This window comes from Prionailurus viverrinus, chromosome A1, assembly GCF_022837055.1.
Source record: "Prionailurus viverrinus isolate Anna chromosome A1, UM_Priviv_1.0, whole genome shotgun sequence".
Classification (NCBI taxonomy): Eukaryota; Metazoa; Chordata; class Mammalia; order Carnivora; family Felidae; genus Prionailurus; species Prionailurus viverrinus.
The window spans coordinates 70,718,422-70,731,817 of record NC_062561.1 but is presented as its reverse complement, the minus strand read 5'-3'; the positions used below and the strand labels follow the sequence as shown (position 1 = coordinate 70,731,817).

Here is a 13,396-nt window from a genome sequence, read left to right as displayed (position 1 = left end):
AGAAGAAATAGTTCAGTGTGACAGAGACTGTGTTCTAATCCAGCCTGAGAGTTACCTGGTGCATTTCTGGCAATTAACGTGTGATCCTCAGTTTGCAACCTAAGTAAAATGGAATATCTTTTCCATGCCTACCTTACAGTGGCACTAAGATATGTTAAAAAATAAGCTGAAGTGTATTGGGGCGCCTGGGTGGCTCAGTTGGTTAAGCGTCCAACTTCAGCTCAGGTCATGATCTCGCCATCTGTGGGCCCGAACCCCGTGTCGGGCCCTGTGCTGACAGCTTGGAGCCTGGAGCCTGCTTCAGATTCTGTGTCTCCCTCTCTCTCTGCCCCTCCCCCACCGACATTCTGTTCCTCAAAAATGAATAAACATTAAAAAAAGAAAAGATAAACTGAGGTGTATTAAACATTTATAGAATTTGGACAAAAATCATTTTGAATTGGGTGACACCAAAACAGATGTCGTCAGGAATTGTTAGGAGCTTGGAGAGACTCATGTAGAAAAAATGTGCGGAAGCAAAGAGAGGAAATTATTTGATTGGCTATAGCCTAAAGCCTAGTTGGCTGTCTCTGATTGGTTGTCTTTAGCATTTTGATTTTGTAACCTTGAGACATTCACAGGCTTAGAATGTGGCTTGCTTACATAGGCCACCAGGGCGGTGCAGCTACCTCAGTCACAGGGCCACCTTATTGAATTAATTTCACAGTGGATTAAGTGTGGTCATCTGTGTGAAAACACAGTCCAAGTTACACAGTGACACACAAAAGCAAGGTAATTGTGACAGCTATAACATTACACTGATTCATTACATACTTCCAAGAGACAGACAGAGGAACACAGTACTCCACCTGATTAACAAAAGTGTATCATAAACAGGCAAAACTGACCTATGAGTATTTTTATGGTTTTATTTATTAAACCTTTAAAACAGTCTAAGGTTAGTCAAATTTGTGGGAAATAATCATTAAGTACATTTAAGAACATGTAAACCTGTTGTGTGTATCAGCCCAGAGACAGGCAACATGATGAGTTAGTTGCAAGTGAAAAATTAACATGAAGAATTATTAAATTGGGAAAAGGGGACTGACTGCTAAGAGGTAAAGGTAACTCTAAAGCGTAAATCAGCAGACGATGGCTGGTGGGCCAGATCTGGCTGTTGCCTGTTTCTCTGTAGTTTTGACGCCACTGTGCCCATTTGTTTAGTTATTGTCTTTGGCTACTTTTTGCGCTACGGAATCAGAGTTTAGTTGTTGTGACACCCTAAAGCTGATGAAGCCTGAAGTAATCACTCTCTGGCTCTTTATGGAAAAAGTTCGCCAACCCCTGCTCTAAGAACACAAGAATAGTCTATCCAGGGAGCTGTGCCATGGGAGCAAGGCAAAAACCTCCGAAACATAGGCTAAGAAAAACCCCTTTCTCAGCAGGTCCCTCCAGCACGCTGTCTGACCAAAGCTCACATTGTGGCACTGTTTTCTGACAAGCACACCGACCTTGCCTTGTGGCCTGGAGGGAGTGCACTTCTGGCATGTTGGAAGGGGCGGGAAGGGAACACACCCACTAGTGCCTTTGGAGGGCCCCAGGGCTGGCGTAGAGGACCAGGTCACCCCCTCTGAGCGTACCGGGTCACATTCATGCACTGGACACCACGTGGGGTGGGGAGAATGCAGAGTCTTACCCATCCTGCAGTATCTTTCCACCGGACCTCTTTGTAATGGAGGTGTAGCTGTCAGAATCCAGAACTCTAGTCACTGTATCAAGCTATGAGCATCTTTGTTTTTTATGTTTATTCATTTTTGAGAGAGAGAGCATGAGTGGGGCAGAGAGGGGAACAGAGGATCCCAAGTGGGCTCTGAGCTGACAGCAGCAAGCTTGACGTGGACTCAGACTCACAAACCGTGAGATCGTGACCTGAGCCGAAGTCAAGAGTCGGATGTTTAACCTATTGAGCCACCCAGGTACCCAGAGCATCTTTGGGTTTTATTTGGAATGTAGTCCTGGTTCCCAAGGAAAATGTTAACTAATCGTGACACCTATCCATTCTGCCAACAAGCACTTACAAACTGATTGCTTTGTACAGTGCAACAAACTAAAATAAAGGAGGATATTATTTAAATTGAATTAAAAATATTTCAGATGGGGCGCCTGGGTGGCTCCGTCGGTTTAGCATCTGACTCTTGATTTTGGCTCAGGTCATGATCTCATGGTTCGTGGGATTGAGCCCTACATTGGGCTCTGCACTGACAGCTTGGAGCCTGCTTGGGACTCTCTCTGTCCCTCTCTCCCTGCCCCTCCCCCGCTCACATGTGCACGCTCTCTCTCCAAATAAACAGTTAAAAAAACATTTTGGAGAGTATTTTTATTATTTTCAGTTCTTTCTTTGAAAATAGTTTGTGTCAATCTCTCTTTTTTTGAACCATTTTTTGACTGTAGAAATAGTTTAACATTTTGAGTATCCTATAGGAAGAAATTATCTACACTTCCATTATGATAGCTTTAATTTTTGTGTATATTTTTTGTCTCTGCCCATAAATGTATATTTTGCTTAATTATAATAACCATGTCCTTGTTTGGTCATTGCATTTTTTTTTAGCATGTCAGAACATCTTTGCAGCATCCACCTAAATCAAGTAATTGAGGTTAAATATGAACATTTATATGTATGTTAGGTAGAGCAAGCTTGCTGCCTCTTTAAACAACTCTAGAATCACAGTGGCTTAACACAGTAGGTGCTTTAGTTCTTGCTCACAAGGTATTTCAGCACCTGTTTTAAGCAGGCAGCCTTCTGCTGGGTGATTCAGGATCCAGATTCCTTCTATCTTGGGGCTTTATCCTGTCCTCAGGCCTCCTGAGTCCTGCGCTGGATCCGGTGGATCCTGATGGCAGAGGGGAGAAGGGAGGGAGGCTCTCTCAGTCACGTAGAGCAGCTGGGATGGAATATAATGGAGTGGGTGGTGTAAACAACGTATTTATTTCTCACAGTTCTAGAGGCTGGGAAGTCTACAGTCAAGGCACAAGCAGACTTGGTGTCTGGGGAGAGAACCCACTTCTTGGTTCATAGATGGCTTTCCCCTCCCTGTGTTTTTATATGGCAGAAGGGAGCTCTGGGGTCTCTTAGAAGATTATTGATTGAAATTCATGAGGCCTCTACATTATGACTTAATTGCCTCCCAAAGGTCCCATTTCCTAAAACCATCACATTGGGGATTCGGTTTCAACATATGAATTTTGCTAAAGGACACACCATTCAGTCTCTAGCAGAGAGCTTTTATGGTCTAGGCTTGGCAGTGGCCACACCCCTTCCCCTCACATGCCACTGGCCAGAAGGCACAGGGCCACACCTAACCATGGGGAGGCCTGGAAATGTAGTTCAGTTGTACTAGAAGGAAGGGAGACCGATTTGGGGAACATATAGCACCCTCAGTCTCAATTCCCAATGTGATGCCACATACCAGATGTCCTTAATACATTTCCTATGTATTTATTGTCATTTAAATATATATACCACGTGTTGAGATTATGCAGTCAAATGATTTTCATTAATAGTTTAAAAAAATAATGTTTAAGTAACGGTTGATATAATGGACTTAGCTACTGCTGAGAACATTGTGTGTGTGTGTGTGTGTGTGTGTGTGTGTGTGTGCGCGCGCGCACGCACGTGCATACGTGCATGCCTGCTTTATCACTTGGCGTACTGTGATATAGCTGAATATGTATCTATATCCCGGACCTAGCCCTGTTAGTAGTGCCTTCCATGTAGGAAGTGATCAGTAAATACTGTGGCAAAGACTGGCAATCGATAGAGGAGATTTTTACTGAGAAGGCTAACTATGGAAATGGTCACAAAAGGCCTATTCTTTCATTTCTTTACCCACCTGCTTATTGCCTCTTTCTTCTGCTCAGTGCATGGTATGGATGCTCATCCCTACCTACTGAGGGGTCACCCACAAGCCCTGGTTTAAGTGATGCCATCCTCCTGCCCCTACTTGCTTGGTTTGCGTCCAGCTCATGCTTTTATATATTTAGGTATTAGATAATAAGTGCATAGATACTTCAGGAGACAGGGATGTTTTGATCCTCTGAGAAGAATTCCATGGAGCCTTATGTGAAATAGCGAGCCCTGTGGATGCTTTAAACCCGGGCCAAGAAGGATGCCACTACGGACCTCTAGCCTTCACCATCAGACCACGGTTGGACCCCTAAGCAGGGCATTTATGGCAGAGTCTAAGGCTTGGAAAGGGACTGACCTAGGCAGGGGTGACCTAAGACACAACTGGGAGTTCCAGCAGACTTCATAGCCTTCTCTGTGCTTCAGTAGCTGAATAAGCGTGACTGTAGCTAGGATCCCAGAAAGTGTCTTCTGTTCCTTTGAAAGTAACTTTTATCTCTTGTTTCTGATTCTTCCTTGCAGCAAAATTAACATTGAAGCAGGGTTGGAAAGTACAAAAACATGTAAAAAGTTCTTTAATTTCAAGAAATTGCACTTGTCTATAAGAATGTTTCAGTTGCTTATGTTTTCACCTTTTAGGCAAAGCCGAAGCTGATTGAACCACTCGACTATGAAAATGTCATCGTCCAAAAGAAGACGCAGATCCTGAACGATGGCTTAAGGGAGATGCTGCTCTTCCCTTATGATGACTTCCAGGTAGACACCTTTCAAATCGAGCCGTGTGGTCAATGTTTACAGACAGTTCTTTTTTATCTACTGATATATTGTTTGGTTGTTTAATTTAGGATTTTTAAAAGATGAAGATATTATTTACGAGAGAAAAGTTATGTCATTCTGTTTTTCCAGGCATTCCTTTATGGGCTGATTTTTTAAAATGGTGTTATTTTTGCATATATATATATATATATATATATATATATATGCAGATATGAATATGTATTACATATATTTACATATGCCTACAGCAGATGTAAAAAACAAATGTGTGTGTGTGATTGTGTGTTATATTTTGCATTCAAGTGCTATCTTCTGGGCTGATTTAATGGACACAAATGCCTCCTGTGTCTTACGAGCTTTGTTTGAAGAGAGGTTTAAGGTTTTTGCCAAGTGCCTTAGCCCTTAAGGAGGGGATTTGCTGGGGAGCAGTAGAGGATTTTGTCATGCGTCCTTTTAGAATGGCACTTTGGGAAACTGCCATGAGAGTGTCTGTACTGTGTGTGGGCTCCCATAGAAGGGCTGGGGGTAGCCAGGAATGTCCTGAGGTCCTACCTCTCTGATGCGGTGCAGTTCTTGGATCCCGGCAGCTGCCAGCAGAGGACCTGGCATGGCTCCTTCCGTGAGCTGCTCTCTAGATTGTTGCTTTAAGTCTTTCAGATTGCGAACGGCCTGTGGCTGCGGGACCCACAAGAGCTTGGAGGATAGTGAGGAACGAGAATAGGGCCCCAATGGTGTTAGAGGCCTGGCAGCCTGGAGTCATCTCAGTCTGTTTGGAGGCCCTGGTTACTTCCCTTGCTGTCCTGGGACCTCATCTTGGTATTTCCCCCTTTTCTGCCTTGATGCTTCTCTACCCAGCGCTGTTACCACCCAAGCCCTGTCTTCGGCGACTTGAGCTGCCTTATTTATTTTAAGCTTCATTGATTCTTTGTTGTTTAATTTAAAAAGTACTGCGTACTTGTAGAACAAAACAGAATAGGCACTATTGAAATACTTGACGATTAAAAGCTTCCCCCACCACTTTCTTTCTAATCCCATTCCCCAGAACATCACCCACCACACATAGTTCTGTGCCTACTGCATTGTCTTTAGAAACTTCCATGTTAATAACAATTGTTAAATTATATTCCTTGAAGCTTTTTCTTCCACCAAATTTGAGAGACTCCAGTTTGTAAGAAAGGTGGGAATTCTCACAAATGTTTTTTTTCTTAACTTGTTACAGATACATGTGAAGAAAATGATTATTCTTTCATTCCTTCCTGAAAAACAAGGAAGGCCGTGGAAGTGGCATTGACCGTTAGCGTGATGCTGCTGCCAGAGTGTCCTCCAGTGATACATGGTTTCAAATCATGCCTAAAAATAGGATGCTTTGAAAACCTCCTCGTAGGAATAGACTATTCAGACAGCACAATTAGAAATGGAAACCTCAGAGTGATGTCTTTCGCCTGTGATCTTGGCAATAAATTTATTAGCATGAGAAGTTAAGTCAGATGATTACAAATTATACTTCATGTTGACATATTTTTCCTGTAGTGTGCTCCGAGGAAGCTAAAGGTTATCTCAAGTTTCTCTGAGCGTGAAGTACATATTCTTCTTCGTATGAGTAACAAAGTTATCCCAAGTGTTTGCAACCTAGAATGCAAAGTTGTGTTTGCCGCCTGAGATAAAATTATTTAAGAAGCAAACAAACCAAAGAAACAAGATACAGTTAATTTATCTTAAATACAGAGAGCAAACTGAGGGTTGCTGGAGGGGTGTTGGGTGGGGGGGGGGGATGGGTAGATGGGGGATGGGCATAAAGGAGGGCACTTGTGATGAGCACTGGTGTTGTGCATAAGTGATGAATCACCAAATTCTACTCCTGAAACCAACATTACACTGTATATTAACTGACTTGGATTTAAATAAAATAAAAGATACAGTTAATTAGTATTACCTCTTACCCCAGCGACAAGGAACTTGTATGTTCAAGTAATTGTAGAGTCAGATGATTGAAACTTTGAGAAAAACTCCTTTGTCCCTTTTGCCTGTAGCTATTTCTCTGGAGACATGAGGCATAAATATTCTGGAAAAGGCAAAGAATTTACTGACACTTTACTGGCCAAGATTGAGTAAGCAAGCATTATTTTCTTTTTGGGGGAAGTTTTTTCTGAAGATTAAGATTAAGGAGCTTGAATTTCAGCTTTCATCCCTATCACAGTAATTATGATGGGCTCCATTTAAATTTGGATACTGTTATTTATTATCCTGGAGATTCCTATATTCTATTTAGGTAAGAACATTTACACACTGTGCTTTCTTGCTAGATTGTCTTGGTGATGTTAATAACTGTCTATTTAGCTGACTGAGCAGAATGTCTTAGAATGTCACAGATGCCCTCTGTCTGTCCCTCTATTTTTAGGTAGAATAGAGTAATACAAGGAATTATCCTTGTATTATTACAAGCAGAGGGAACAGTTAGATCAGGAGAAAGTATTTCATATGGAAAAAAAATAGCAAGTTGGTTAGGAAGTAGGTCAAATAGGGAACAAAATGCTGCTGGGGATTAATTTGCCATGCATGCTAGTTAAACAATATTAGTTAACTGTTAAAATAATAGAATTTTGTGCAAAATGAGAATTTGTTAAAATATAAGTATGGATAGTGATAAAGCATTCATACAGTTCTAGAGCAGGACACGTGTTGATATTCGTCAGCCTCTAAAGATACCTGTGTTCTCTGAAAATGAGTCTTATGTGTATGTGTGTGTGTGTGTGTGTATATATATATATATATAGTGTATATATATATATACACACACAATACTATATATATATATATATACACACACAATACTATATATATATATATATATATATATATATATATATATGTATTGTTTTTTCTTAAATATACTTGCTGAAGGGTGGGAGAAAAGTGTTTAAAACAGACAAAATAACCTGAGAGACATGGAGTCAGTGTGGATTTTAAAAAGAAAAAATGGCAGTTCTCAGCCCTCAGAATATTTATGATGTCCAGTTTTACCTGCCAGGACCAGGGGCAGGAATGTGTGGCCACTACATCCCTCACTAGCTGGCTGAATTTCTTTTTTCAGAATCAGCCCTGTGCTTTACGGTCTGTTCTGTTCTGTGTCTGTCTTGGCTTCATGGTTCTCCTTGCCGCCAATATCTTCTTTTCTTTTCCACCTTCTAGAACCTTCTCACCCCTCCCAGGCTGCTTCACATCCCATGTCCTCTGAAGCTGTTCAAGTCCACAGTGATTTTTTTCCCCATTTTCGTAATTCCTCTAATACTTACTGTCCATTATCAAGTTTCCTTGGTGAGAGTCTAGAAGTTACTTTTCCTTGGGTAAGTTGTAGGTAAACTTGAAAAGTCAGTTAGACACAGGTGTAACCTTTATTGTTAGGATGTTTTAGATCAAGAAATATAAGTTGAGTTTTGCTGAAGAAATGACCCATCTCCGCATAACTCCAAAGTAACGCCCAGGACTGCTCCTCTTCTTGTCAGATACATAGAACCCAGTGTGGCTTCGACCATTGGCTTCCAGTCATGGTTCCCCATCAGCTGGAAGTCCTTTACCAGGTGATGCTGGTGGCAGTGATGTTCTTAACTGAATCTGCAGCTTGCTTGAGAACTGCCTGTATCCTGGCTTGTTACACAGCTCGCTAATGTGTGTGCAGTTATGTAAAGTGATAGGATATGGGAAAGGTAGTGATGAGTAAAAAAAAAGGATGCTGGGAGGCAATTTATGGATACTGTTTACATTTCACAAAAATTAGTCTTTGGTGTTTGATGTAAACTAACAAGGGGTAGAATTTGTGTTGAAGAAATACAAAGAGCGTATCTTATTTCACTTCCAGAGATGTATGCAAAGGAATCGAAAGTAGAGACTTAGAGACACTTGAACACCCATGTTCCTGGCAGCATTAGTCCCAACAGCCAAGAGCTGGAAACAGCCCAAGTATCCATCTGTGGATGAATGGATAAACACACTGTGGTATATCCATATAATGGAATGTTATTCAGCCTTAAAAAGGAAGGAAATTCTGGGGCACCTGATTGGCTCAGTTAGGTAAGGTCCGACTTTGGCTCATGTCATGATCTCGCCATTGGTGAGTTTGAGCCCCGAGTTGGCCTCTGGGCTGACAGCTCAGAGCCTGGAGCCTGCTCCAGATTCTGTGTCTCCTTCTGTCTCTCTCTCTCTCTCTGTCTCTGTCTCTCTCTCTGCCCCTCCCCCACTCATGCTCTGTCTCATTCTCTCAAAATAAATAAACATTAAAAAATTTTTTTAAAAAGGAAGGAAATTCTGATGTGCTACAACATGGATGGACCTTGAGGACATTATGCTCAGGATGACAATCATTTAGGACAAATATTGTATGATTCCACTTACGCAAGGTACTTAGAATAGTCATGTTTGTAGAGACAAGAAGTAGACTGGTGGTTGTCGGGGGCTGGGGGGAGGGGAACTCATTGTTTAATAGGTACAGAGTTTTTGGTTTTGCAGGATGAAAAGAGTTCTGTGGGTGGATGACGGGGACGGCTGCACCACAGTGAAAATGTTCTTAATGCTACTGAACTGGGCACTTAAAAACGGTTTAAATGGTAAATTTTATGTTATAGATAATTTATCACAGTTAAAAAAAAAACAAAACCGGAGCATGTGGTTGCAGGATTCCTGTGCTATGTGGATGTGGCATTGTTGTCATCCTTCAAGTTATTTGAAGTCAGGGTGAGGAGTAATTTCTCTGGTGCTCTTCCTGCTGATACTTCATGGTTTAGTATCAATATCATACTCCCTAACAAGAGAATTTAAAAGGAAAGATAGGAGCACCAAGGAAAGGTGATTAATAATTGGCAATCCTAGAAATTTTCATTTTTGGAAATGTTTAGATACAGGAGAATCCTTGAGTGTTCTCAGCATTGTACAGAAAAATGTGGCTAATCCATTTCCCTTTAAATAACATCCTGATTTTTATTTGTCCTCTGTTTCTTTTCCTCTTCTACTTACATGAGACTGATAATGATCTACAAACCACTGGCTTGAAAAGGAAGCCAGGCCCCTTTACTTACAAAGGGTCTGGAAGTCACTGATCTCATTTCCCATCTGTCCTTTTGAAAAGAAAAAATTCTTTCCACAGTGTTTTGTCCTCACTTTTTATTATATGCTGCCAAAAAAATAATCTCAGTACTTTGTTTTGAGCTTTTTATTGAAAAATGTTCTTTTGACAAATTCCTCGAAATTTTTATCAGAGGGAATTCCGCGGCCGATAGTGTAACTTTCTGTGAACATTGTGGTTTCTGGGATATTAGTTCATGTCTAGGATTGAACCCACCTGAATAAAATCTGGATAAATAATATTTCTAAATTGACATTGGCCAGACCTTCAGGAGATGGGAATTTTAATTCTAGTTCAAGTGATGACTTTTACAGAAAACAGGGACAGATCATACTTTCATTATCAAATAGGTCTTAAAAGCTTATTTTTTGGCTGGAACCAACCAGTCGAGTTGAAGAGTATATTTGTTTAGCTTATAATTGAAAGTTCTCCTCCTCATGCAAAGGGCTCAGCCTTGTGAGACGCTTAAGGTATAAATATAAGGCAGGGTTCCTGCTTTCAAATTGCCCCAAACTTAGAAGAGAGAATAACTGAATATTTGTAATAAGAAAAATGTGACCAGTATCATGAGAGAGGTGGGGTCCCATAGGAATTTATTCTAGGAGTATAAAGTTGGAGATAGTATGACATCCAGGTGCTAGGAGTCCTTGAAGTGGTTAGAAATGCAGAAGTTCAGCCTGAGAGAGAAGCAGGGTATTCCTTGGCTCACCCATAAATATGTGAGTCAGCAGCCTAGAGGCCAAGGGCATGGGGTGCCTCTGTGGGTACTGGATCTTGGGGGTGCCTTCACTTAGGAAGGAGGCAGGTGGGAAGCAGGGACAGAAAGTAGGGGAAGAGCCAGGAAACTACAGGGTCCTGGAAGGCAGTGAGAAGAGTTGAAGAAGGCAGGCAGAAAAGGCAGGCAGTCTCAAGTCTCTCCTAATGAGCTGGGGAGTTGATACCTAGGACATCTTTCCCGTGAAGATAGTCTCTGACCAGGGCTGACAAAGTGAGCAGGTGGGGTGCAGAGGTTAGTGTTAAATGGTAGTAGAGAGAAGGAATCATCATGGCGTGGAGGGATAATAAGAGGTTTTATCAGGATTGGGAAAACGAGAGAATGAGCTAAGAAGGGAAGTCCAGGAATGGGGAAGACATTGAAGATGCCAATGTCACAGGGATGTGTTTTGAAACAGGGCTCCCTGGGGGTTCTTGGGGATGGAATTAAGGGTCTTTGGGGGAAGAAGGAGAGAGTTCCATCTCTGAGCAGCAAGGAGAGGATTCGCTGTTGAGAAATTTAGAGGTGGGTTGGGCTGAAGGGCTAGTATCAGGCTGGCACAGAGGTGGTGCAGCTCATTGGGGAGGTGGGGCAGTAAAGAGGGTTTGGAAACCTGGGGAATAGGATGGGGGGGGTGACAGCAAGAGTAATGTGGTAGTAAGAGTCATTGATTATTTCTTCCACTGCTGTAACCATGGCACAGCCCTCATCCTTTCTCGCCTTGGCTAACGCAAGAGTCTCCTATCAAGTCTTCCAGATCCTATCCTTGCCCCCTTCCAGTTTATCCTAAGAGAGTAGCAAGAGTAATTTAAAAAGTCAGTTTGGAAGGTAGGTCAGATGACATCACTCCTGTGTTCACAGTCCTTCTATGAAGACCTTACAATGGCCCGAAGGGCTACTGTGGTCTTATCTACCCATGACCTCCCTGACCGTCTTCCCACTATCTCTGCTGCACCACCCTGGCCTCTGTGGGGGCTCTTTCTTCACTCTGGGCCGTCCCCTGCTTAGGGCCCTTTCTCAGGCTTTCCCCTCTGCCAATGCACCCTTTACCCAGCTGTCTCTCATCTCCTGCAAGCCTTTTGACAAATATCACCTTCTTAGTGAGGTCCTCGATGACTGCCCTACTCTCCCGCCCCCTTTGACATTCCTAGTCTTGTTTATGTTTAATTTTTTTTCTTACCACATTATTTATCCACTTCCAACATATTTACGTATCTATTCATGTGAGCTCTGTGGGAGCAGGGATCTGAGTCTCGTGCACGGATGTTTCCCAAGCACCTGGAAACACATGACACAGAGCAGGAATTCAACACTTGAGTGGAATGAATGAGTGAGAGGGAGGGAGAGAATGAGAATATATGAATCACCAACCGAGAGTGGGCTCCTTCCACCTAAGATTTTGTTGAAAACAGCCTTTTAGGGAATGTCAGTGCTTGAGAACTAAGAAGAGAAAACAAGGTGGGAGTGTGGCAAGGTGGAGTGTGTGGGAGGTGGGGAATCACTGCAGGGCCCAAGAGTGAGGCATCTGAGGTCCTAAAATGGCTTCCCACGGACTCTTGGCCGGATGGGGAATCTTTAGAGGTGCGTGTTAGACTGAGAAAAGAAGGCAGTAGAGGACCTTATGGGTGAACGAGCAGAAATGCTTGGTGTGGGACAGCTGGAGGGATAGAAAGTGGCAGTTGGAGAAGGGGCACTTTGGTGTTTGAGATCACACAGGTGGGCATTTGGTAGTCAGCATGGGTCATGGCATGGGTGACCTTGGATAGCTCATGGGTAAGGTGAATCAACATGTAACAAAGCACTAAATCGTGTGATAGAAATTTGGACAGTTTAAGAATAAACACATTCAGCCTAACTGCCGGGGCTATTGAACTTACGTGATACATAAAGTCAAATAGAAATAAGAAGTAAAGGGCACCTGGGTGGCTCAGTCGGTTAAGCGTCCAACTTCGTCAGGTCACAGTCTCGAGGTTCGTGATTTCAAGCCCCGAGTCGGGCTCTGTGCAGACAGCTCAGAACCTGGAACCTGCTTCGGATTCTGTGTCTCCTTCTCTCTGCCTCTCCTGCACTTGCAGTTTGTCTGTCTGTCTCTCTCTCCAAAATAAATAAACATTAAAAAAGTTAATAAAAGAAAGAAATAAGAATTAAGTTATAGGTATAGGTCAAATGACTATTTTGAGCATTTAATCTAAGGTTGAGATGGATCCCTTGGCCCTTTGAAGATACATATTGTAACTTTTATTTTTTATTGGAAATGCAACAGGAAAAGAAAATGCTTTAGGAACATTTGGTTGTTATTATTACCTTGACTATCACATTTGTTCCTTGATTTGTTTAAAATCTTGCTCAGCACTCTTAAAAACTGAGAACAAACTGAGGGCTGATGGGGGGTGGGAGGGAGGGGAGGGTGGGTGATGGGTATTGAGGAGGGCACCTTTTGGGATGAGCACTGGGTGTTGTATGGAAACCAATTTGACAATAAATTTCATATATTGAAAAATAAAATAAAATCTTGCTCAGCTAAACAAACTTAAAGGGATATCAGTCTTGGAACTGTGCCAATTCAGTATTATATCGGTGAAGGTGAAAATCAGTTGTGAAAAATAGCTTCTCTACCAGATTCTCCATTCACAACCATAGAAATATATTGAGGGACCATAATGAACTTTGATTTGTGCCATGCTTTCTAAATGAAGGTGGCAGCCTTGTAGGATAGGAGGCTGATCTGGCTGTGACCACTGCTGCTTCTCAGTGAGGTTCAGCTGATGTGACACCATGGTGGGTATCCCAGTCTTCCTCTCTGACCACGGGTATCCCTCTGGATCCCCATGCTCTTTTATGGGCAGAGCAGGCCCATTTGTCC

The 13,396-nt window shown here is 42.3% G+C and overlaps 1 protein-coding gene across 12 annotated transcripts in view; it reads left to right on the top strand.

The window, feature by feature from the left end:
* The window catches only part of DOCK9 (dedicator of cytokinesis 9), a 290,974-nt gene that overhangs the window by 127,293 nt on the left and 150,285 nt on the right, over positions 1–13,396 (top strand). For all 12 annotated transcript variants that reach the window (XM_047869233.1, XM_047869295.1, XM_047869278.1 and 9 more), the window contains exon 2: positions 4,526–4,642. In XM_047869233.1, the coding sequence (XP_047725189.1) occupies positions 4,526–4,642 (117 nt within the window). The remainder of the gene's footprint in view (positions 1–4,525; positions 4,643–13,396) is intronic.